The sequence below is a fragment of the Emydura macquarii genome, unplaced genomic scaffold (assembly GCF_026122565.2).
Source record: "Emydura macquarii macquarii isolate MOO-44397 ecotype Brisbane River unplaced genomic scaffold, CSIRO-AGI_Emac_v2 contig_3470, whole genome shotgun sequence".
Classification (NCBI taxonomy): domain Eukaryota; kingdom Metazoa; phylum Chordata; order Testudines; family Chelidae; genus Emydura; species Emydura macquarii.
The window spans coordinates 862,763-890,030 of record NW_027133607.1 but is presented as its reverse complement, the minus strand read 5'-3'; the positions used below and the strand labels follow the sequence as shown (position 1 = coordinate 890,030).

Sequence of the window (27,268 nt, the reverse complement as noted above, 5' to 3'; positions counted from 1 at the left end):
GAGTCATGACCAGATTTCCTTCAATATATCATGCTGGTCATGTAAGTGGAGTGCGGCTCTCCTACATTTGCTAGGTCAGGTGGCAGCTGATTTCTAATCTTAGGAGGCTTTCCATTTTGAAAGGATCGATCTTCACTATTAAGTTCTCAAACAAAATTGCTTTTGTGGTTTACTACCAAGTACATCACTTAGCTCCCGCTAGCATAAAAGCTCTCCATGTTCTGGATGCTAAAGTTGAAACATGCAGAAGAATAATCTCAGTTCACAGATTCTCTAAAAACCTGGCTTCCTGGAATGAAAGACCACTCCTGAATCTACGATAATTTCTATAGTCTCTCTGCTGACTCATTGCATCTTGAAAAGATTAAAACTGAACTCAAACTAAAATTATCAGTGTCAGTTAAAAATATTGATGAAATCCTCATTCACTGACTGAACATCGTTAGTTGCAGTTGAATGTGAGAATTGTGTAGCTTTCAAATAATATTAAAGAGAAAATTAGAGCTCTGTAATTGGGGACTTGAAATTTGCTCTAAGGAAAACTGTAAGTGCTTTCAGAGGTGGTTTTCTGTTGCCTGGCTTGAAATGACCCAAATATTGCACTGATGAGTGATGCAAACAGTCTATATTTTGCCACAATTGATTTTCTAGGAAGGGCATTGCATTTAAACACATGTAATGTGTCCATAATGTGTGTTGGGTAGACTAAGAAATAAACCCTGTTGTGAACAGCTTTCATTTTTAATGCAATTTGAAGGTCAAGAGGAACAGCTTCCTATTAACCTGCTGTTTCATCTCTCTGAGGATTGTTGTTTTACTTTGACCCTGGCTGGTTACCTAGGCAATCCTATTGGAACATCCCATAGAGGAGGGGGGGAAAAGAAGGCGGTGGTTGGTTATTTTGAAGCTCATTCGGAGATTAGAATAGAGGTAGCCAAAGTCATAAAATCTTTCACTTGCTAGTGAAGCGGGGGAGGTACCAAAACAAGGCCTACAAGAGAGAGGAATAACAGCTACCATAAACATGTTGCTGTTGGCTTGGAGGATGAAGATTTTTTTTCTTCTTGATAGTTAATCATTCCTTGGGAGCCAGCTGAAGCCTTTCTGAACCTGAAATGCAAGATGAATTATAGCATGGAATAGTTGGAAGTGAAGCTGAGCACTACTGTTGTTAGCGTTCTCAAATGCTTATTAGTACTGGATCTGGGTATTTTTTCCTGTGCAAACAATACCTCGCTGAAGTTGCAGTCCTGGACCTCCTGAGGTTTTGCAGTTGACTTCAGTGAGAGCAGGACAATACTCTTGAGTCAAATAGTTCTCCCTCCCTCCTCCTGGTTAGGCTAGGTTTGTTTAAACATTTGGAAACTATCTTAGTTCATCTGACGACGTGGGTTTCTGTCCACGAAAGCTTATGCCCAAATAAATGTGTTAGTCTTTAAGGTGCCACAGGACTCTTGCTGTTTATCTTAGCTCGGATGCCCTGGTTATGTGGGCCATGTAAATTCCTGGATAGACAATGAACTTGGTGACCTTTTCTGAAAAATGGGGCACCGTTGTGAAAATAGGACGTGTATGTATGGAAAGTTCAACAAGAAGCTTTAGTGGTAGGAGCCCCAAAAACCTAGGGCTCACTGAAAGATACTGTTAACAGATGGAACAAATTTGACATTTCAGTATATTCTAGTCAACCCAAGGCTCCTCCATGAACGTTACAATGGCAGTGTTCAAAGGCACAAATGGGAGGTAAGCATTCCACTCTCATGGAGTTGCAGTAAGAATTGGGCATTTGTGCCTTTGAAAACCACCCCTACTTGTAAGCAGTGTCTTTAAAGATAATGGGTGAAATCCATGCCCCCCTGAAGTCAATGGGAGTTTCCCATGGACTTCAACAGGGCCAAGATTTTAACCTTACCTTATGTTACCTTATAACAAATGCTGCTGCCATGTGAAGAGTCTCGTACTGTTTCTGAGTGCTTGCTTTGAAGATGGAGCTGGGAAATCCAGGGAATGGCACAGGATGCATTCTTCCTTCATGCTGCTTGCGTGAATTTGACATACTTTCACCACTGCGTATCTCTGCTGCCACTGCTGGCATTCTCATTTCAGCCTGCCTCGTAAAACATGCCTGCCTCGTAATCTTTGGTCATCATTTTCATAGTACACATGCGTGAAAGAGTAATTGTGGACATGTACTTACATACGCGTTGCTACAAAAAAGCTGTAATTGAAAGCCAATGCGTTGGATCTATAGATTGCAGTACAGTAAGAGGTGGGCAGAAGAAGGTGGCCAAGTAGGAAGTGTTCATTCCAATGGATAGGTTTAAAAAAGTCTCCAGAGTAAATTATAACTGTTAAATTTATTGTTGCTTGCAAGAGCAGTTCTTTCATACTTTAGCATGGTTCAGCGGGGTGGAAATCCACTGCTCTGTTTAGTTTGGATTATACTCCTAGGATTTCCTGAATTGCAGCCCAGCTACATTGCGTGGGAGTCTTCCCACAACACAAATGTTAGTGTGATGGCATAGCTGAGACAATGTTTATACATGCCTCTGGTAACATCATAGCACTCTGTGAGGAGGAAGACATCAGGAGAACGAAATTGTTGCAGAGTATTGATAGATGCTGTTGCACTGTTGTGAAATGCTAATCAGCTGACCAAGAGGCAAAAAAACCAAAGGCTTTGATTTCTGAGAGCCAGGCTGGCATTGGTGAGGAGAAAGGAGAAATAATCCATTTGAAGTGGAAGTGCAAATGGGACTCCCCACTTCCCACTCTTTTTGCCTCTAAGGAGTCAAACAATGAGACTAAGTTCTTCGGGTCAGGGGCTGTCTGTCTGTTCTGTGCCCAGCGTAATGGGGCCCCGTTCTCAATGGGCCCTGAGGTTCAACAGTAACAAATGTGACTTGTTGGCACTAAACACCAGTCCATGACCCCAGAGTACTGAGGAATTGTTACCACTGTATAGAATATTTAAATGTTATCTGTAACTGGGAAACGTGTGGTGGAAAAAGACGGAGCAACAGAAAAGTGAGTGATTTTTATTCCTCAGTCGTGCTATTAGATACATCTGGATGTTTGAGTGGAGAGAGGAAATGGGCAGGTAGGGTGGGGAAGTAACTCAAGCTGTTAGTGAAGGCTGTCTCTTGAGGATGCTCTTATCGTCACGTTAATGTCTGGGACTGAAGAAAAGATTGGGGTTAGGTTCCTTCAAAGCATTACAGCTTGTTATACTTATCAGCCAGATACTGTGGAACTGAAACCTGGGATGGTTTGAAAGCTCTTACGTGTCAGTAAATACTTGTGTATGTGTTTTTATTCCAATATACCTTGTTTGTTCAAAGGAATAAGCATCTTTCTGCATGACCGTGAATGAAATTGTTAGAACCAGAAGCTCTCTGAGGTTTAAAGTTTCACTCTAAAATGTGAATGTAAAAATGGCACCTTGCTTACTCCATTCCTTGAATGTGAGCAGGATAGGATCTGTTCACATGATTGACAAATGAGTCAGCCCTGCAGAGCTAAGAGATGGAACTAGATTCCATTCCTCTTATGAATCTTAAAGAAAACAATTGTTCCCTTCAAGCCTATTGGAGGTAATGGGGTTGCAGAGAAGTCACTGAACGCGTAATAATTTGTCATTCTGAATCTGATTACCAGTAGTAATGATATGTGATAATACAGCAGAACCTCAGAGTTATGAACCCCTCGGGAATGGGGGTTGTTCATAACTGAAATATTCGTATCTCTAAACAAAATGTTATGATTGTTCCTTCAGAAGTTTCCAACTGAACATTGACTTACCACAACTTTTGAAACTTTACTATGCAGAAAAAAAATGTTGCTTTCCCTTTATTTTTGTGGTAGTTTACATTTAACACAGTATTGTACTGTACTGTATTTCCTTCTTGGTCTCTGGTGCTGCCTGACTGCGTACTTCCAGTTCCAGATCAGGTGTGGGGTTGACTGGTCAGTTCATAACTCTGAGTTTCTACTGTACTAACAATGGAAAACCCAGCCTGATTCTCAGATCCCAGACTGAGTGTATAGGACTCGTAGTTCTGTAACATCCGCCCAGATAAACAGAGGCCATCTAATCTGGAAGTCACTGTGATGGATATGGAGCCCCTCTATTTCATGTGTCTTAAAGTTGCCTTTTAGATTAGAATGGCATTGTAAGATGCCCTTGGTTGATGGATATACTCTGGTCTCCTGCAAAGTGGTTAAAGGTTTTCCTGATTATAGACTTCCTCGATCTTCATTGTTCACCCTCTCTGGCCTTTAAATATTTCAAAAATCAAATCTAAACTAACACAATTCTCTTCTACTTTTCAGAGATGAACGTGGCAGCATCCCACATAAGGCATTGACTGCTTCCTACACTGCATGATAAACTGGCTTTGGAACGATCTTTCTTTGGGGTGGGATGCCTAGAAATTTGATGTCAGACGTTTCAGAAATGGCATCTGAAATCTCACCAAAGTGCAGACTTGAGAGCTTTGAGAGAAGTGGGAACTTGGAGAGTCGAAGCAGCCAATCTCGGTGCAAGAATTTTACTTTGGTAAGTGCTTAATCTAGCGAAGTGACCTAGCTAGCCCATCTTAGATTTCTTTACGTTGTGTAGACGTTGAGCTCAACTGACTCAAGTCCTGTATTATTGATTGTGACTTTAGCTCTACATACATTTTAAGGCGGGAAGTAACCATTTTGCTCCTTTAGTTTGACTTTCTGCCTATGAGACAGGCCAGCTTGGTGGAACGCCTTATTTTATTTCATTCACAAAGCTGGAATAACAAAGGCTACTTTGATAGTCAGATCAAATCACATTGCAAACTCTCTGACTCCGTTCACACACATTTTACCACCACTGATTTGGAATCACAATTGACAGACAAGTCCTTTTGAACAAAGGAAATTGGAGATGTTTACCCTCTTCCAAAGCAGGGCAGCTTTGAGAATAGCCATCAGTAAGGTACTTAGTGCTTGATTGTAGATATCTCCTGTGTTCTGTTTCCTATTAGATTAGGCACTTAGTTGCCACCAGCTGCATATAGGTTCTACCGCTCACTCAGCCTTAATATAATTTGGTGTGTAATAAATACATCACCATAAACGTAGCTGTCTTCAAATAAATTCTTGTATGTGCCCATTAAAATGGCACATGAGTAATCACTGAACATGAGAGGCAGGAGTCTTGCTCTTCCGATTAGAATGACTCAGACTGCTTGAATAATAAAGTGAACGTTGTCACAGGAAGGGCTGGGAATCATTGCCACTGAGAAGGCAATGACCTGGGCAAATAAAAAAAATCCTCCTAAATAGAAGAATGTATCTGTTGATTGCATGGCACACTGAATTTGTTTGTCTCTGTATCTTCCTGACACTCTCTTCCCTGTTGATGCTGTGAAAACAAAATTGGTTTTGCTTTCCCCCTCCACTTATGATTAAATAGTGAAAATACATCATACCTGTTAGCAGCTGTCAACCTTCCCTCAGACAGAGGTGGAAATACTCTACATTTCCTCGTAATTAGAGCTGGGCAACAAATTGGGGGAAATCTCTCTCAAAAGTTCCTGTGTGAAGTTTTGTTCCTGTTTTAACTTCAGAATTAACAGCTCTGTTAATGTACTGTTGTCATCTTTGCTGCTCTCTTTTCTTCTTTTAAGAGAACCCCAAGTGGTACTAGACTGCTGTGCACTCCTGTTTTAACACAGTTCCATGACTGTTTCCCACCCCACCTTAGGCGAAAATGAAAGGGTCCGGGGAAAATGGCGAATGTCTTCTGTGGAGGATATGCAATATTCGGATACAGTGGTGGCGACTTATTGCCGCCTAGTGCGCAAATAGGATTAGTAACTGATCAGAAATAAACTAGGCACACGTCAGTCTCCACTTGCAGTGATAGTCCAAATATGCTGACAAAAGTTGGACGTCAGTGCCAGCTGAGGTCGCTGGAGACTTGGATTCAATTCCCTGTTCTGCCATAAACTCACTGTGTGACCCAGGGCAAGTTACTTAGTCTCTGTGCCTCAGATCCTCATCTGTCAAAGGAAGACACAGCCCTTCTCTACCTTACAGGACCTGTTTTGAGGATAAACATGCTGAAGATTGGGAGCCATCCAGACACTCTGGTAATGGGGGGCGAGGGCTATAAAAATACTTTAGAAAAGTTATGTTGCTATAATTCCTTATATTGAAGAAATGCACTTCCCACTATAAGTCCTTAAGGCTAAATATCAGAAGTAGTCTGCCTCTCAAAAGCACTGAGTACCCACAGTGGCAGGTCTCGGACTGGGCATCCAAAATTTGACAGCTTTTGGGAAATTAAACTCAACAGGTGTTCATAGAGTCACGTCTAATCCTCGATGTCAAGAAGTGACACAGGCTTACGTGACCTTCATGTAAGTGGGCCTCAGCATGTGATATGCCTACATCTTAGGGTTGGAATTCTGCCTTGAAGTTCCAGTATGTAACAAGGGGAGGGTTTTTTGTACCCAACCTAGCAGGAATAAAAGCTGGCTATGGATGGAGGACTTTCACCAGTGTCCTGCATCTCTCAGCTGACCAAGCTCATGAAGACGTTTAGTGTCTTTTCTATAGGCCGTGCTGGGTAGTTTGTGTGTTGCTTTTTTATCCAGGACAGTAGGAAAGTTTAATTGTAGTGCAACAAGTCTCCTAAATGTCGGCAACAGTAACTCTTTAAATAGATGTTAATAAATAGGTGGCATAGCAGATAAAGCAACTAGCACCTAAGGAAAAGTTGCAGCGGTATAGGCCTCTTACATTAGGAAAAGAAATCCTGTTCTTTTAGCTTTTAGTGGAAGTGAATGGGAATCCACCACCTATATTTCAATCTAATGGGCAATAGGCAACTGCTGGCATTCTGTCCTCAAGAATGCTGCAATTAAACCTTGAGTAAATGAGAGGATGGTCTGTAGAGGGGCAATCAAGGGAGGTCTTGCCTGATTGGAGTATGGGTCTGGCTCAGTAGGAATCTGGTCTTTTAGTGCTTCTAAGTTTTTGGGGGGTTTTTCCCCCCTCTTCACAATCAGACCAAATAAAATAAATCCATTATATTGCTAGCCTGTGCTGTATGTCTATTCCATGCTTTAAAGATTTCCCCAAGAATGAAGATCAGAATCCTTCTAATATGCTTCTTCCATATGCTGATAGTTGAATTCTCAATCACCAGTACATAAAAATAGAGCTTTTGCAATCTACTAAATAGAGAAAAAGGTAACTCTTCCATCACAGGAGATGAGGTTGACAGAGAAGATCAACCAGTGCTTAAACTTACTGGAACCTATTCCACTAGATCTTGACTCAAAGTGCAGCGTTACACATTCCAGCATAATGAGGAGTCAAGTCAGTAATGTGACAATCTACTGCTTGCTCCAGTGTTTGTTTGCATTATAAAGACCTTAATCGACTGTGACTGATGACACCATCGACTCCATCCTTCCAGCGTCCAGTTTGGGAAACTTGCACCAACCCACCAACATCTGAGGAGGTCCGTAAAGCAATTAAGCAAATGAAGAACAATACCGCATCAGGTCCTGATGGCATACTAGCTGAAGTACTAAAAGTGGAGGGAGAAACACTGACAAACAAGCTCCATTTGCTGCTGCTCAAAATTGGCACACTGAAGAAATCCTCACTGACTTTGTCTCCATTTTTAAAAAGAGAGAGAGGGCCGACTGTGGCAACTATCGAGGCATTGCCCTCCTCTCCATCGCCAGGAAGAGTCTTGCTAGCATCTTACTGAATTGTTTGCTCCCTCTTGCAGAGGAAGCACTCCCAGAGTCCCAGTGTGGCTTCAGAACTTCACGAGGCACCACTGATGTGATTTTTTGCAGCCAGGCCAAATCAGGAGAGAGGTCAAGAACACCACCAGGAGCTTCATTGATCTGACCAAAGTCTTCGACTCTCAACCATGGAGCTCTGTGGAAAATCATGTCGAAGTTGGGCTGCCTGAGCAAATTCACCACCGGATGACTGCCACCAGCTGTTCAGCGGCTCTACCCCTGAGCCCTTTGTCAAACTAACTGGCATAAAGTAGCAAGGTTGTGTCCTGGCACCCGTTCTCTTCTCCATTTTCCTAGCAGCTATGAATATGCTAATCCAAGACTGTCTGTCTGCCACAGGGCATTGGCATCTAATATCGGACAGATGGCAGCCTCTTCAACCTCTCTTGCCTCCATGCCAGAGCTAAAGTAACATTAGCGTCAACAACAACCGAACTCCAGTGCGCAGATTTTTCTGTACTTGCCCACTCAAAGGAAGACCTAAAAACAGCCCTCACCTGATTCTCTGAAGCTTACAAAAGCCTAGGGCTAACCCTGAACATCAGCAAAACAAAAGTTCTCCACCAGCCTGCTCCCAGTTAATCATCAGACCCCAGCAAGGAAGATCTATGTTGACAGAGAGGAACTGGAAAATGTAGAACACTTTGTCTGTCTTGGCAGCCATCTCTCACAAGGGGCAAACATAGACATAGATTCAGCACAGAATCCGCTGAGCCAGCCTTTGCCTTCGTCAGACTGTCTTGCCGGGTGTTCAACAATCACGACATCAGAACACACACTAGACTTTTGGTTTATAAAGCAGTGGTAATCCCACGTCTCCTCTCTGGCTGCATGACTTGGGTGACCTACAGAAAACACCTGAAAAACTTGGAGCACCAGCACTTTCTCCAGAAGATCGTCAACATAAAGTGGGAGGATTGCTGCACTGATGTTAGCGTCCTCACAGAGGCCAACGTCTTCAGTGCTGAGGCCCTGATTATCCAGCACCAGCTGAGGGGGAGCGGGCATCGTATGCACATGCCTGATGTTCACCGACCCAAAACAATTGCTTGGCAAAGGAAATGGGGAAGCCAAAAGGAACACTTTAAAGACACCTTCAAGACAAACATCAAGAGGTGTAACATTGACTTCGCTAACTGGTGAAGACTTGTCAGAGAAGGAATGACCACTTTTGAAGAAAATCACCACCTTGCCCTCGCTGCAGAAAACTTCCAATACCACATGCAATGTGGGCCAACAAGTCTGCAGCTCAGGGATGAGACTCCTCAGTCACCAAAGGACCTATATAAAATAAAAGCTGCGAAAGAGGTCATCCTTGAACCCAAGGGATTGCTGACAACAAAAGAGGGATGCACCTTCCTTCCAGACAGTGCAAGTTCCTTTTATGGCCTTTAAGCCAGTCACTTAAACCTCTTGTCTTTGTTTCCTCATTTACAAAGTGAGGCTAAATAATAGTGACCTTACATGTGGTGTTTTGTAAAGGTTTTCTGGAGGGGAGCAGGCGTGGGGGGAGAGACGCACTGACAGCATGTTCGACTTTCCTTACAGTCCACATTAACACACTATCAAAGCATTTCATCACTACATTAAAATAATCTCTACAAATATCAGCGACCCATCCCTGCTTTTCACTTGGCATTGCAATTTTTAGCTACTACAAAGCAGACCGCAAACTATCTACGCGAGCACTGCAACTGTGAAACTGTACCAGTGCGAGAGCTGGAGGGAGAGACTTAAATTCTCAGTGTACACAACGCCCGTGTCATGTGCCAAAGTCTAAGAACTAATTCTTGCCAGCCGTCTATTGTCACTTAGCATATTTAGTAGAGGAAGGCTTGGAAATGTGGTTCAGCTATCTGCATCTTAATGCTGTGAATTAATACATTTAGATACAATGAATGCATTCTTTAAAGCACAGCATAGTCTTATGTTGAATAGAAAAAGCCGATTTTAACGGTACCAGTATTCATGTATGTTTGGAGTGGAATTTTTCTAACAAATAATGTACATTTTGGTTTACTGTGCTAAGTTTAATTTAAAAGTGATCTAGCTCATGTCCATTTACTTTAGAGCTGTAAAAAGTCACATTATTCAAGGAAGGAAGTTTGCACACAGGTCTGTGTGTGAAAGTGACATTCTGCCAGTGTCTAAACATATCTCTTTGACTCAGCAAACGTTGAACATTCAGATCAACAAAAGCGGTCTCAATGGAGTGAATGATGAGTGTGCCTTCTTCATGGCTTGCATGGCTCTAAAAGGGTGGGCAAACAAAAATGCTCAGTTCTATTCAAGAATCCGGATTCCTAATCATTCTTGAAAGGGAGCATGCTCTAAATTTACCTAGAGCAAGGGCTTCTGTTCTTAGCCAGCTCTCTTTTACATAGCTGATAAAACAAGTGGAGTTAAATCCAGGCTGAGCAGTTTAAGAATGTATTTGAATTACACTGAGGATGAAATGAGATCCTTGGCTTTTTCGAGCCATGTGGTTATGAATCAGCAGTTTAAGACAACACACAAAGATCTGTGAGCATAAGCAGCAAGGCCTCCCTTTTCAGTGCTTAAATCCTGCAACAATACTGCTTCTAGATTCAGCTGTGAGCAACTGAAAGACTGTAGTTGCTAAGTGGGAATAGCATAACAGTGCAGTAGTTCACTCTCTGAAACCATACAGAGAGCTCAAGCATATCGTAACTGAGTTGTGCTGCACTGCATTACCGTATTAAGAGATTTTACTAATGTCTCAAACGCAAGTAAGAGCTACTGAGATGAATGCCAACTGTGCTGATTACCCTGTGCGCTGTTAAACGCTTACTGCTCTTGGGCAGTGTATGTAGCCTTCCTACATAAAAAAATGCAAGGGTTCTAGGTGGGGTGCCAGTGTTAGCTGCCATTATTTTGGAAATAGGTTGTGACCAAATGATCATGTCATTTGGGCATTTGATCAAGTGGTTGAAATTTACAAGCAGGGTACCTTGAGCAGGCAAGCTGAAAAGCATCTGTTCTATGGACTAATTTAACTCCGAGTACTATTAGTATTCTACTATCAGTCCACCCTTCTGATGGCTTCTGTCTTCAGTTCCCTCCTAGTTCATCCATGTTGCCAGATTCCTCCTCAGCTCTGGTCCAGTCTCTGCAGAGGGACTGGCACTGCTCCAGATTACTTATGTAGCACCAACAGAATCCTGAACACTGCATGGAGACATCTTAAGGCCAGGTCCTCGCCCAACTAATCTAGCCGGGATCAGATGATCTGTCTTCATCCTCTCTACCCATGCTTGACCCATGGCTGTCTCTGCTCACTTTGCCCTCCTTAGAACCAAGAAAATTGTTGCTCAGACCCTCAGCCTGAAAATCTACCCCATCAGTACAAATAAACCAGGGCAACATAGTTGGTGTACAGGAGCCCCATGTCTTCCCATTGTTGAGCCACTTCCTCTGACATCTTTCCACCTCAACCGCTCCGAAAAGGTCCTGGGATCCCATCATGTGCTGGAGTTTACTGCCTGGTTTCTTACTCCTGACCTCTACTGGGAAAGTGGAGCCTGTGCTTTCATCCTTCTCCCTCATGTTTACGTGCTGTTGAACAGCACCTTGAGCTACACTGAAGGAAAAACCCTGAGCACTGTGTTGAATTCATAAGATGAGCAGGTTTTCCTGCATCTGATCTGATCTGATCTATTGTCACAGGCCTTATTATATTGCATCATCAGTCCTTTAATCTCTTAAAGGCTCTGCTTGGCCAGGCTTTTAGAGACACGGGGGAAAAGCAGAGTTTTTCCAAGTCTGAGTTTGACTATTTGTTGCTCCCAATGGGCACGACTGCCTTCACTGCTACCTTTGGCCAGGTCGCAGCTCTTTCTTAGAAAGTGGCCTTTGGGGGGGAGATCCCTGCGCTGTCAGGTTCAGGGCCACTGCCCCTGTATTCCCACTCTGTGGTCCACCAAAAGCAGCCCCTTTTAGGCTTCTGACTCCCAGCTGTTATCTCATGGGTGGAGGCCCGTGTCTCTTTCCCTCCTGACTGGTGTATTTCTAGGCTGCACGGTTCCCGGCAAGGCGGTCTTGCCTAAACAGGCCAACGTCTGCCCTTTGCTTGCTTTTTGAAGGCTACGAACAACGTAACTGCAAGCAATTTTATGTCACCACAGCTTTCTAAGACAGCACCCGTTCTTAAGGTGAAAGCATTACAGAGAACACCTTGCAAACGATAAAAAAAACCTACGTGCATGCCAGTAAATTTACCAGAGATTACTGGCCCCAGCCCCAATGCCCACATGTTCTCTGGTAGGAGTCAGTCCTAGCAAGGGATTTTTATGTGGCTACAGATTCAGAACTGTCTCAGCTCAGAATAAGCTTAACCGTGCATAGGTTAGTCTTTCCTTCATGCAGCCTGGGCCTTTGCTCTTCAGAGTCCGGGAACAGAAAATCAGCAGATAATTGTCCCCTACTCAGGGTGTTGCTTCAAAAGGCTGGGGTTTTCATAACGGAGGATGGGAATTTGCATTCACCTCCCCCTAGAGATTCCCCAGTCAAACCACTTCACGCTGTCCAAAAATCCTTTCTTGGCTGGCCCGTTGTTCGGTACATTCCTCTTGACATTCATACCACTTCCCAGGGCTTGCAAGTGTTGCATTTAATACCCTGGAGTCCAAAGATACTTAAACTTAGTTTAATAAAGTTTTTCAAGGACATGGCAGTAAATTGCCACATTTGTCACTGTATCAACTTCCTAGGAGAAGTTAATGTAGGCAAAATAGCCGGCTCCATTGTGCGCAGGACAAAGAAGCCGCAGACTACAGCTAGACATCCCACCTAACAAGGACTGGTGACCCAGGGGCTGGCAGCAAGACAATGACTATTTGCACTGTTGAGCGCTGTGGTAGCTGTTGGCACTGCAGGCACACAGACGAGCATGTTGGAGGCCTGCACTGTGGTTAGCCTGGTTCAGAACAAGCCTACTCTAAATTGGTGCTGTGATGAACTATCCAGTGGGGGAAGAAATAGTGTTAGGGGCCTGAATGGTTAATCAACTTCTCTCTTATAGATAAGAGACCCATGGCTGCCTCTGACACTGGGTAGGGTGCAGCTGCATTCCTCCCCATTACTATTCTTGTATTGTAACATCAGAGGGTGTGAACCAATTCCATATATGCAATCTCGGGCCTTCCTTTTGCACAAGTACCCACTTAATCTTAGCTGCACTCAGCCTCCTCCAACTTCTCCGTTAAACCCAGGCCATTGCATGGCGGTAAAGTTTTAGAAGTTAAGGGTGTTTGGGAAATGCAGACTTGACTACTCAGCCATAACTATTCCCTCGTTATGAATTTACAGTGAATGATCACAATACACCATAACGCTTTTGACCATGCTGAATGTAGGTAGTATGTTACGTAAGATTAACTGGTCCTATAATGACTACTTTCGGAATATTGAGATGATCCTCAATCACTGAATTTTTCCATTGTTTCTATTCTTCATAAAATACCTGTTTGTCCATGGTCCTATGTGTGGATAGAGCATCTCATCACACAATCATACATGCAAATTACTGATCGTTCTTGTTCTGAAGCATCTCTTTAATTCTACTAACAGTTACTTTCATTTTTGTTGTTTAGCATTAAGTCCCCTATCGTAAAGGGCCCAGTAGATCAGACCTTTGTCCCTGTTTAAAACAGAGGGGTTGCACAAGGCACTGGGCCTTATTTGACCTCCAAAAACATTGTTACTTAAGTGTACTTCCATTATGAACAGAAATCAAGCACATTAAACACAGAATTTCCCCTTCCCCATCCATTTAAACTTTACTTTCTTAAACTTACAATATAGCAAAATTTTCAGATTTCATAAAACCATGGGTTATGCAATGTTGGTTCCATGGCTGCAATTTTCTCCAGTCATTAATATTAAAGTAACTTTTCTGGACAGGGAAGAAGAAAACTTGTTCACTGGAACACAAACTTTCCTTTACAGAAATTATTCCAGTAGCTCACTCTGTTATAATATATTAGATGCCAACTGAGCATGCCCAGCTTTTTTTGTTTGTAATCCAAACTTCTTCCTTCACAAGCAACAGCTTTAAGACTCTGCATATTGCAGTTTTCACATTTCAGCCCTCCAGTGACAGTAGCTTTTTCTTAGAGCAGGAAAATCCACTTTTTTTTTCCCCTTCTCCGCTTTCCAGTATCCCAGGGACTTGACAGGATTCTACCCAAACTTTCCAAAAACAAATTACTTTTCAGGCACAGAGGAAGCCTGGCAAACAAACCCCAAAAGAGGTGAATGTTTTGAGATATGGGCTATGTGAAAAATAAGGTTATAATGGAAACAGGTTTTGTAACCTTAGGTATAGTTGGCATGACCCACACCTACTGTAATAAAATTCCTCCCCTTCTTTTCTGAAGCTTTCATTCTAATTTGAAGAATGCGGAAGACTATTCTGCAGGACAGCAGTGCTCTTAGAGCAGTTGTGCTTGTAATTCCTTAAATTACACCATGGAAGTACAGGGACAGATAATGTAAGCAATAGCCATTAGTCACAAGCTGTCACTGCGCTATGAGCATTGTTGTCCTTCAGTACTGGCATGTGTATATTATCACCATAGTATCTGAGCAGCTTGAACACGAATGATTTATCCTAATGATACTTCTGCAACAGGGAAATATTATCTCCAATTTATAGATGGGGAAACTTAAGGCACAGTGTGCCTGTGGCCAGGCTGGAATCTGGACTTTGGGGTATCCTGAACCCCATCTCTGTGCCCTAACCAAAAGACCATCCTTCCTAAGTAGTTGCTTTCTCATAATTTCCATGAGAAACTGACTACATGGCTGACCATTGCAGAGAGAGACATATGGTTGAGGAAAGAAAATAATGGCTGTGAAATTGCAGGAGTAGAGGAAAATACTTTCAATTGTAGGTGTGGAGTTTGCCCCACAACTAATCATTCAGATGATGGCCCACTTCAGACCCTTTTCCCCTTTAAATAAAAGAATTGCCCAAACTCTGCAGTAGCATTGTTGGAGTATGCTGGACTGTTTCTCTAGGTTGGCTGTGCACAGCTGGCACACTTGCCCATCTCAGGTGGTGCACCATAGAATCAGTGTGCTTCCTGCATCATGCAAACTCACTGAGCCAAAGGCTTCTGCAGAGCCCTCACATCACCTTAGGTGCACCTGTTTGAAATTCTCAGCAAAGTGAGCTAAGCAAGTGTGGTAGCTGCATGAGCATGGCGAGAATGCATGCAAAATCCTTAACTCTGGCTTTATCCACACTTAAACCACTACAGCTGCGCTCCTGTATCCCTTCAGTTGTAGCCACTCACTTACAGTGATGGGAAGGGTTCTCCCATCTCTGTATTTAATCCACCTTCTTGAGAGGTGGTAATTAGGTCGACAGAAGAATTTTTCTGTTGACCTAGCATTCTTTATAGCAGGGATTAGGTCAGCTCAACCATGTCACTCGGGGTGTGGATTTTTCACACCTCTGAGCGATGTAGCTGAGTTGACTTAATATTTTAGTGTAGACCTGGCCTCTGTCAAAAACAAACCAATATTCATATACTAAGGCCTCGATCATGCATTGCAGGGTTAACATATTACACAGTGAGGGCTATTTCCCTGTTCAGTTTTTTTTCCCAGCCACCAAGTATTTTAGCTCAATGGATGGCTTTTTTTGGGGGGGGAGGCCACAGCTTTTTTTGGGAGGGGTGGTTATATTTTGTTTTTAAATGGGAGACTTTCACTTTTTTTTTTTTGTTTTTAAACTGCAGCTGAAAAAATTGTGCTCAAACTTAAAACCTAATCCTTCCATAAGGCGGAAACAAACCTTTGAAAATATCAGCCCAAGAAATCAGTGCTTCAGACAAGCAACTGAAAATCGGGCTAGAATGGAAACACTTAACTACAGTGTGACGCTGGCAGGCCAGGTGCCAGCTCTTGCTAAGGCAGCTGGCATTAGCTAAGAACTGACAGACTCAGAGCTGGAGACCAGATCAGTTCACTTGTGTAAGTGTTGCTCTGTAGGTATTAGTCTTAAGAATGTATTTAGTGTTCAGACTCTATTGCATGCAGCAATTTACAAACATTCAATAATCTTATTTGTAATATCTGTATTTCAGGCTACAAGAAAATATGTAAGTTTTGCTTTATAACATTGAAAATGCTTGTTCTGAACTTGTGAACTCAAATGGGAAGTGTGCCCCCCTCCCACCCGTCCAGATGAACTATCAAAATCAGATAGGCCATCAAGGAACATCACGGTACAATGGATTGGTTAATGGCCCTATCACGCCTTGGAAATGTACAAGGAAGCTCATTTTTTATGGCAGTGGTTTTCAAAGGTTTTGAGCTGAGCACCTCCTCCCCCTGAATTACAATTTTTGTCATGCCCCTCACCTCAACCTAGACAAAAATAGACATATGCAAAAGTATGCTTGATAAGGTCTCTTAGGTTTATGAGTAGGCTAATAGAACTTTTATTAAATTGCCTACACCTGTACGTTTCAAATATACAGATACTTACTGTGAAGGGTGTGTCTGTTTCTCTGCAGATAGTTCAAATTGTGGGAGATTTTTGAAACCAACACTCAGAGATTGTCCTCCACTTCCAGTCTCTAACGGTACTTCGTCTTTAGCACTGCCAGCGCAGAGAATCTGATCTCACACAAATAAAATGAACCAAATGGTAAAAGAGCTTTGATTGCACACTGTGACAAAGCTGGATATTCTGAGCCAACTTTCAACCAAAAATTCCCCAAAGACTGTTTAAATTGAATTTCTAGTGTCCTATCATTCTGAAGTTCAATCAGCTTCTCCTGAATGTCAGTTGAGAGATGGGACAAAGTCACTGTCTCAGCTACTAAAGGTTGGACAATCCAGTCATTCAGAGATGCATTTCCTTCAGGAAAATATTTATCCAAACTGGCTATGAGAGAAGTCAAGTGATTCTTAATTGGCCACACAGCACTCAATAGATCAGGTTGTGTTTCCTCGATAGTGTCAGTTAACAACAGGAATGGAATGCTTAAACCAGTTTCAATCTTTGTTTTCCAGAGATCTAGCTTTCTCTTGAATACCGATATCTTGTTATGCAGGTAAAAAATAGTACTTTCCATTCCTTGCAATGAAACATTTAGAGAATTCAGTGTGTCAAAAATATCAGCAAGGTAAGCCAAAAGCACAGGCTAGTGGAGATCACATAATGTCTGCATTGCAGAAATTCAAATCCAATAGAAAAAGTTCATTTCTCAGTTCATAAATGTGTTGCAACACTTTCCCCCTAGATAGCCACCCGACTTCCGTGTGAAACAACAAAGCATCATGCTCTGCTCCCATTTCTTCGCAAAACATTGCCGAGTCACATGCCTTTGTGGGTGGTGTCTTGATAAAGTTCACGATTTTAATAGCAGAACTCAGAACATCTGTAAGTTCCCGATCCATGTGTCGAGTTGCAAGGGCTTCTTGGTGTGTCATACAATGAGTCCACAATTGAGCTGTCTCTTGCTATTTTCTGACATGTCAGAGATTCAGCGGCCGACTGTGCTGTCTGACACCGGGATCATCTTTAACTTCTCTGCTGCACCGTCACCAACCATTGTCCCGCAAATGTCAATTGCAGCTGGGAGAATCAGGTGTAAGGCTTTTTATTCTTGGCGGTGTGGTATGCAACTTGATATGTTGCTTTTAAAGCACTGGCAAGGGTGGATATCACTTTTTTTTTTTTTTTTTTTTTTTGTGTGGTTGGTTGTTAATTTCTTGTCTCCTTCGTGTGAAAAAAATCTGTTCTTTCCTACCAGACCACCACGTTTTGTTTCTAAATAGCATCTTAATTTTGTTGGCATCAGGCTATCGTTTGCTAAAGTTACTGTGCATGCTACACATTGAGGCCTAATTTCTCCAGTAACTGCAATGGAAGTGCAACCAAAATCCAAATATGCTTCATCATGTTTTCTTGTTTTTGCATTTTCTTTTCTCTGTATCAACTTTAGCTATTTCAGCTTCTGGCTTTCATTTTGGAACATGACCATCTTTTGGCAATAAGTACTGATCCATTTTTCACCATACAATAAGAAAAAAGATCAAACTCACCAGTGGAATAAGCACTACACAACTGCTTGTTGGAAGGACAGCACATGGAAAGGGAAAGATAGTTGTTGCTGTAGAAATGATTGGCTGGCGGAGAGGCACCTTTTGTCAGCCCCTGGTGGTGGCGCTTCCTCTGTCAGCCCCAGACAGCTAACTATGGAGCTTCCCACTGGGAGCCCTGTGGGAGATCCAGCTGGGAGCCTGGGGCGGCAGGGCTTCTCACTCTCAGCCCAGGGTGGCAGGGCTTCCAACCTGGGAGCCCTAAGGTGGGGCGGGCCTCCCCGCTCTTAGCCCAGTGGTGGGAGGAGAGCTCCTGCACACCCTCCCCTCCCCACAATATTCCTCCAACATCCCCCCACACTTTGACAATCTCTGCTTTTTGGACTTGACGGCTGAATGAAGGCAATACAACAAAAACACATGAAAATTGTCCATCTCTTTGCTGTTTGAACTCTCAAGTGGCCGGTGACACCAAACTGAAGCCAGATATCCCCATGGGTTATCTCCTGGTTCTGCCCTGAAAGACTCTTTGAACTGACAGATCACTAAGAGGATTTATATTGCAACTCATTTGTGTATACGTTTGCTTGCTTTAACCTGTAAATATCTCAATTTCTTTTTCCTAGTTCGTAAATCTTTAGATAGTTTATTACCAGATTGGCTACAGGTATAGTCTTTGGTGTAAATTCTGGGATAAGTGACTAGTCTCTTGGGACTGGGAGGAATCTGATGTGATTTGGGGTTTAAGTGACTATTATCACAAAGTCCAGTGTGTCTGAGTGGCAAGAGAGACTGGAGAGTTTAAGGGGACGGTCTGTGATTCCATGGTAAGACGGGTTTAGTGATCCAGGAGTTCACATTGTTACTGACTTGGTAAAAATCTTATTATAGAACATACCACCAGGTTGGGGGGGTCTGCCCTCTTTTTGACAGTCTGCCCTGAGAGAGGTTCTCACAGGCCTGGTCTACACTGCCGGCGAAATTCGGCAGCAGTTGACGGGAGGTATGCAAGTGATGCAGAGTAGCTAGCGTAACTCCCGTTGACTTTGTGACTTCCCTTTAACACACCCGTCTCCACTACACTGCACTGACGGGAAATGTGCACCCGTCAACACAGCGCTAGGCTTTTTGGGGAAGTGGTTTTATTAGATTGACTTCCAGATCGATTGAGCGTGTCTTCACTGCCGCCCAATCGAACTGGATAAATTGATCTGACGGTGGCAAAAGACCTAGCCTCAGTTGTGAGCCACTCCAGACAATGTGACACACAGCAGTTGCTGACACTAGATCAAGTCACTCAGTCTGGAGTGCACTTCTGGTTATAAAATTGATGTCCTTGCATGGGTGCCAGAACCTCCATGCTTTGCTCCCACCCATCAGGCAACATTTACCCTGCCAGCAGTAAATCTGGATCTTGGAGAATGCAGCAACATCTCAGACCTCGTGTGTTAGCAAAAACAACTTCAGATTTCTCCAAGACTTCTCTTGTATTTATTAGAGAACTTGTACAGATTGTAACTAAACCGATACAGACCAGAGCAAAAAACCCACTTGTAAACAGCCTAAAGACCCAAAGGTGGTCTTTGAAACTAGAACGTAAAGCATTCCATTGGCCGCTTGGGACTGTAAGGCTAATTGTGAGCCCTAGAGCATTTACTTTCACACCCACATGGTGGTTATTTAAATTGCAGATCCACCCACACCATGCTGAGTGCTTAAAGGCTTATTGCTAATCACCAAGTGCTTTTCATCTATAGACCTCAGTGTTTTGCAAAGGTAAGTAAGCAGCATTGTCCCCATTTTAATGATGGCAGCACAAAGGCAAAGATGTTGCTTGCACCAGGATTTTAGCCAATGGTATATGTGCGTCAGGGCAAACTCTTGGCAAACACCTTTTTACGCCAACGCAGTTTGACTTGCACCAGCACAGCTTACTCTGGTTTGGCACAAGTTGCGCTGCCTTGGTGTAAGCTGTGTCTCCTCTAGGGTTTTGCACTGGTAGAGCGCATTTGTAAGGCAATGCAACAAGCTAAAAGCAGATATGGGAATGGAACTTGTATCTTGACTCCATGCCTGGTTCCCTATATGCAGCCAGCAGCTGCTCGCTATTCCCACATGTACATACTGTATGAGAGAAGTGAAATCTAGAAAAGGAAGCACGCCTACACTTGCCTCTGATCAATACTAGAACGGTGCTTGAACACACAGTCTGCGAAGCCATTGCGGAATATCTTTCCCGCATCAATTGTCTCATAACGAAACTCCTTACTAGTCACTATTTGTCATCCTTCTACTTGTGGAAAAGAGGGTGCATTCATGAGGTAGGAGTCAGAGAAGGGTTTGTACATTGCTGCTTATAGCAATATTGTCTGGATCAGGTTAGTCAAGAGCCGTGAATCATAGAAGACTAAGATAGAAAATGACTTCTTGGATCATCCAGTCTATTTCCCCACTCATGCAGGATTGTTCCCTGCTGGAGAAAACCACTTGATGCAGGCTCCTCTACTGTCAGAAAGCATTTCTTGATATTGATTCTAAATTTCTGTATTCCTTTTAAAAACAAAAACCCAAAAAAACCAACCAATGCACTATCAAATTCCCCTTCATCCATAGTATTAATTTGTAGATGATTTATCCTGGATCTCGGTCTCTGCACATCGCTGTATCCCAATTGTCTTGTCCCCCAATTTGATACAGTGACCTAAATGACTATTTTGGAAGCACAATATGACACACGAAAAAGGGGCAGGTATTAGCTCTTCTGAAAATCAGGCGCCTTTAATCTGTCTCGCATTGGACACTCAGTCACTGAACATTTGTGAAAACAAAATGATCATAATGGCTATTCATCTTTTGTATCCATTCTCAATCAGCACAAATGTTGCTGTGCAAACCAACCAGAGCAAGTGATTAAAAATATATATATTTTTACACGATCTGCTACAATTGGGTATTATAGCAGCAGCTACTTCATCCTTAGTTTCTAATAATTTTGTAGTTCTGTTGAAAAAGCAAAACCTTTCCAATCCAAATTTATGCTCTATCAACCCATACTACCTAAATATGCTCGTGGTGTTTGTTGTAGCTGTTTTAGATTCCCCCCCTCTCAGCAGTTCAGTTTATTAAGGCTGGAAGTTTCTGATGAGATAGTAATTGTTTAGGATCATGCTTCTTTCCTTTTCTTTAAAACAGGTGCTGCATTTGCATCCTATTTTCACAGTGTCATCCAGTCTCTGCAAAATCCTGGACAACTAGCATTTGTTGTTGTATTCACTTAAGACTCTCTCTTCTCTATAGGATGATGAAAGTCTGCAATACCTAACCCATGAGGAGAAGGATGTTCTCCTGTTTTTTGAAGAAACTATTGATGCTTTGGAAGATGAGTTGGAGGAACAGGTCCTACATGACAACAGCATCCCCTGTCACTCCCCAAGATTAACAGAAGAAAATACTTCCAGCCACTCAGAGTCTGAAGATATCATTGACTTGGTGCAATCAACCCCAGAGAACAGTGATCACGGGTGTACTCCTAACAGAGTAGTAGTACCAGGTAAAGTGTGACAGCTTCTAGTGTATGTACATTGAAGCAAATCTGTTATTATTCAGGATACAGAAGTTCTAAGTTTTTTCAGTACTGACATGCCTCTCATTCTGGATTGGTTGTATCCTACTTCTTAAGAAACAGACTTCCACCATATACCTCCCTGTTGGGGGGTATCAGTACCACCCACGTGGCTTAGTTGCTCAACAATAGTTTTCTTCATTTTGTTCATATGGTGCTGAATTATGACAATTATTCTTCTGTCCCTCCCCCTCCCAAAAACATCAGATCGCTAACAAAATACAAGTATCATGAAGCTGTTCCAATGAGCAACAGCAGTGAAATGCACAACGACTATAACAAGTATACTTGTTTGTGCACCCCTTCCTTTATCCACCCCTAGCCTACCCTCCTATAGACCGTCATCTTGTGAATTGACGGTAGTGGAGCCATTGTGAGGGACTAGAGGAATATGACTTCACTAACCAAACCCCACTATGTGGGGGAGGTGGTGCCCTTGGAGCGTGGCCTCCTGATCTCTCCACACAGCCAGTTTGCCCAGACTCTCTGCACAAGACGACGACTTGCCCATTAACAAATGAACCACTTGAATTTTAAACATGTTTCTTTCACCTCTGGCCACAGTACCTAAGAAAGGGCACAAATGAAAGTAATAGAGGAAGAGGAGAAGGCTACTGAAACACTGCCCATATATCTAGCAGATATGGGAATAATGGCTGAGCAGAAGGAAGGATTGTATCAAACGCATCCCAGACAGCGTCTAAGTGGAGACATAAGTAGCTTCGTGTCTCGTTAGGCAACAAAGTAAAGTTCCAACTTCTTATTCAAGTGAAAAGATGGGGGTGGGGGAGTTGTGATGGTGGAAGCCAATACTAGTGAATGGAAGCCTTGTGTTCTGCACTGTGCAAGGATGTAATGAGATTCTGATGTTTTTTAATTTATTTTTTTAAAGCATCAGAGGCTGCCAGGAGAATGGATGGTCCTAAGCCAGAGTGCAATGAGCTGCCGGAGAAGATTCCACCTATTGACCATCTTCCAAGCCACCCTTCAGCACCTCCACTGATGAGCGATGACAAAGTTCCTCTTCCAGTCCCAGCGCAGCACCCCAAGCTTCTTGGCTCCATCCCCACTCCACTTGTCATGGCTCAGAAAATGTCCGAGAAGCAAACAGAGACCAAGCCATGGGCTCCCACTTCCCCCAAGGAGGGGAAGCCTGTGGAGAGGAGGAAAGCCTCAGTGAACAATGAAGACTATTTCCCAGCCCCTAAGCACCCTCTGCTGCCTACACCCAAGTCCCAGCGGTTTCCAAGTAATATTAACATAACCAATACAGGCGGGAAAGAATTCAACCAAACTATCTTTAAGGCAGCAGTCAATGTGCAGGAGCGCAAAGCTCAGGTGCTGGCCAACATGAATGGAGCAGCCTTTGGGACAGCTGAAATAGAAGAGAGGCTGCAGAAGAACGAGCTTTTGGTTCGCAACAGAAGCTCCTCCTTGAGAGATCTAACTTCTGAGCAAACACGATACGAGGCCCTGACAAAACTAGGCCTGATGAAGGAAAAGCCAAGTCTGGTCCAACAATATCATGCCCCAAACACACAGAAGACACAGGACTTGCAGGCAGAACAGGGAGAAACTGTTCCTAATGGATATCAAAATATCCACGCGATCTTAAAATGCAACCCCAGCCCTTTCCTTCCTGTGAGCAAAACAGTGACGATCAAACCAGACACAGCTCTGACCAGTGACAAGATTGCTCGACAGAACACTTCCAAAAGTTTTTATGACCGTGGGCAGTCTGACTTAAATCTGGATATGAGAAAGAGGTCAGGCTCCCTGCCTAGACCTTCAGGATTTCGACCTCAAGGGATAACCGTACAGTTTTCTGGCCGTGGCTCAACGGAAGAAGCCAGGAAAGAGGCTCTTCGGAAACTGGGGCTGCTGAAAGAGACTATGTGAAAATCTGAGGGGGCCATCCTGACACCTGTGGCCAAATGAATGGATTGGCTTTGGGTTGGAAGAGTCAAAACGGGATTGGGTTTCAAAGGAAACTGGGAGAACAAAGTGCAGATCTCTGCTCCTGCAATCCAAGGAGGTACTAAATAATGTACAACACAGGTACTTATTGTCTTCACACCAAAAGTGGCATCCATTGAGTCTGCAGTGGGTTCAACACTACATCCCACCAACTTGCCCGTGTGGTGTTCAGTGACTTGTGAAGGCTTTTTTCTTTTGAAAGTCCTGGCTGTAGCAGAGGGCATTGTGTTAATGAAGTGTTCTGTGCAGTATTTTTTTTATTTTATTGTATGTAGCTGGCAAATGGAGGATTATCCTTATGCTGTACCATTCTGAAGCCAAAAAGTAGAGAGACACACACGGAATGTCAGGATGCATTAAAACTGAAGTCTTTGACCTGTGTGAGAAAATGCCATGACCTTTCTTTCCTTATCGTATTTTATTATCCAGCTTTGCCCTCATCAATGCATAACAGATGATGGAATCTTCCTTCTCACTCTGTCCAAAATCTCAACCCAAACACGTCTCTGACTTGTGATTCTGTACAGAGGGTGGCTTCCCAGTTGGCCTTCTTTTGGACACAGAGGCCCAAGCTTGTAGTGGGTAACAGCGTTGTTCTGCCATTTAATTGGATGTCACCTCTCCTCCTAAGCAGTTGCCTCTTGAGCATTTAGTGACCTACTGTGTGTACAGTGAAAGGCTCCTGCGAGCTCTCAAGGATACCTGCAGAGTGTCGTCATAGTCCACTGACAACCAAAGAGTAACTTGACAATCAGTGAACTAAACCTTTTATATACCAGAAATGACTGCCAGAGAAGCCATAGGAACACGTTAACTTTGTACCCAGAGTGTGAGAGCCTTATGTTTAATGTCTTACTTTAAACAAGAGTGCAGGGGAGGAAACCTTGCTGCTCTGAAATGATAGTTCTGCTCCACTGAGCAGCTGTGGCTCAGAACTGTTATTTTTATTAACTGAATGTGAGTTTTTTCTGAGTCTATCCTATGATCCTCCTCAGAGTGCTGAGCCCTAATAATTCCCAATTCAGAGATGTACCTTTTTTTGCAAAAATCAGTCCATTTGATCCTGCCCTGCTAATGCACCACCACCAAAGTTATAACCAGAATCCTTGTACAATTGAACAGAATGAAGGGAGTTACCAGCACATGTAGACTTCCAAAACTCTGTCCAGCTGCCATCTTCCTGTGCCCAGCAGGTAGAGTTTAAAGGTGGTCTGAAAATATTTATTTTTAAACGTTAGAAGGGATTTATGTCCCATGTGACAGTTACTCTTCCTAAACAAAATAACTCATTTTCTCCTTCCATTCATATCCCAAAATACTTTAGAAGCTAGTTTGAAATCTAATAACAAAGCTGAATCCATTTATTCATCTTTATTTTTGTACATTTGTAAGACTCAAAACTTTTCACTTTTTAAAGGGAAAAACAAACTCTCTCACTCTTTTTTATAGTCTGTAGCAATTATTTTCCTTTTTTAAATGGCTGAGTTATAAATCTTGGAAAATAAGAGGAGTGGTTACAAAAGAGACAAACACACCCTCTATTATAAAAGCTCTGACAACTGTGATAAACATGTTTATGTATTTCCTGTGATAGAAAGTGTTGCTTTAAACTTGCTGAGTAGAATTTATAAATGAAGCTTTTGTGAAGGAAAATCTTTTTATAATCGTTTACCTGCCTCATAAGTTATAAAATCCTTTTTTTAAAAAAATATTATTTAATCAGTTTTTATAATTAATGGCATATGTTACGGAATCTGGCTGGTTTTATTATTTAAATGAGGGACTGGTTTTTTCAGACTTTTAATGCTTCGATTTAAAAGATCACTTTCCCTGTTGCAACAGATGCTGCATGTAAGTGTCCAGTAATTTTGAAATAAAAAGTGACCATTCCTCAAGCAAGCAAAATACTTAAGCAGGTGCCTAGTTCAATACATGGCTAGATCCACTGAAGCAAATGAGACTACTGAACTTTCAGCATGTATTTAAGTGCTCTGCTGGATCTGAAAATCTGGCCCCAGCTCAGGATACTATTGAAGCATGTGCTAGGGACTTAAGTAAATGCTTACGTGCTGTCCTGAATAGGGGCATAAGTGAGGGTAATAATGCATTGCTAATGCATTAAACTTTATCATCTTAACCATTTTTTTTTCAAATACTCTACAAGCAAATCAAATAAAGTGTCCCACAGCTTTTATGCATCTAGCTTTTGAATCCTAGTAAAGAAACACTATGAATGCCAAGCATTATAAACCCGTCTTCACGTTGAATCACATTTCTCTCAACAGTAACAAGTATTGATCATGCTCATTTAATTTTTTTTCTTACCAGGTGAGATCACCATCTTAATTTAAAAACACAATTTGTTACCCAAGTATTTTATTGAGTGAAGCTGAATTGCAGTATCTTAGTAAAATCATTACATTCAAAAATGGATAAGGTTTTTAATATTTTCAAGGTATAAGAGATTGCAAAATCTTGTGTTACTTTGTCCTTTCATTATTCAGTTAAGGTTGACTCCTCGGCTAGTATGAATTTTTGTAATTCTAAAGATAGACCAACTGAGGGTGTGGCCCGGTGTATTTATTTTCATATGCTAACACACCCATTGTCCCTTTGGTAAAACCTTTCCAGTGTGCCTGAAACTGTAGAAAGTAAAGCCATGTATTATATGTGAAGTTAAGATTATAGCTGCTAATGAAATAACCTGTATATTAATGCAAACTGTGTTGTGTATCATGTCACTATATGTATGTAAATGTTGTGGATTTTGTTTTAAAATGGTAATTTGTCTTACATAAATAACTGCTCTGAAAACTATAATGAATCAGCTGATTAAACTACCTAAGATAAACCCAACACCCAGTAGTGGATGGAAAGTGGAGTTTTTCATTCAAACTCTTCCTTTATTATTCAGCAACACATGACTCCTTTCTTTCTAAGATGAAGAGACTGAGGGCATGTCTATGCTACAGGGGCAACAGTGTCACAGCTACAACACCGCAGCTGCGCCACCCAGGCTGTAGACCCATCCTATAGCAATGAAAGGGGTTTCTCTATCAGGGTAGTTAATCCACCTCTCCACAGGATGGTAGCGAGGTTGACAGAAGAATTCTTCTGTGGACTTGGCTGCATCTACCCCCGGGCTAAGGAGCTAGGTTGATCTAACTTTTAAGTATAGACCAGGCCTTATACAGCTGGGAACCTGAATGAACCTTTCCCTATCTGATCCCAATTCTAGTACTCAGAGATCCACAAATGTACAGAAAACAATGCGGTGCAGTAAAAATGTAGCACTCATTTCATAAGGCTATATTTACACTCTGGCCTTTTGGATAATTTTCTTTGCCACTTTGCTATTGTAGTAACTTCCTAAAGAGGGGGGTTGATACTATTTTCTGTATGTATAAACTCTTCTCAACATCCCCAGGCCTGCAGGGACGTGCTGCTTGTATTGTAGGAAGCCAGCATAATCCTGGAGGCACTAGAGGAGTATGCCTAGAAGAGGGCGTCTTCATTTTTCTCCTCAGGCAGGACAGTGAGATCCTGTATGGCAAATTTATACAATAACATGCCCTGGGCTCTTCCTAGTGGCTTTTTCTGTGTGTACGTGCTGCTCCTCTTCCCTTTCTCTTGGATACTCTTATATCGATAAATGCAGGAATGAAAATGAGAATTTTCTCACAAAACTTTAAAGTTGCATCTCCAGCACAGGTTAGAGCTGCTGTGGTTGAATAAAAGGATTAAACTCACCTTCTTTTAAAAAAACAAGGTACTGTTTGTGTTATGG

The 27,268-nt window shown here is 42.5% G+C and overlaps 1 protein-coding gene across 1 annotated transcript in view; it reads left to right on the top strand.

Annotated features, from left to right (window-relative positions):
• PROSER2 (proline and serine rich 2) overlaps positions 1–27,063 on the top strand; it is a 36,104-nt gene extending 9,041 nt beyond the window's left edge. The window contains exons 2-4 of the mRNA XM_067534968.1: positions 4,333–4,558; positions 21,180–21,432; positions 22,397–27,063. Of these exons, the coding sequence (XP_067391069.1) occupies positions 4,424–4,558; positions 21,180–21,432; positions 22,397–23,403 (1,395 nt within the window). The 5' untranslated portion in view covers positions 4,333–4,423 and the 3' untranslated portion in view covers positions 23,404–27,063. The remainder of the gene's footprint in view (positions 1–4,332; positions 4,559–21,179; positions 21,433–22,396) is intronic.
• Positions 27,064–27,268: the final 205 nt, after the last annotated feature.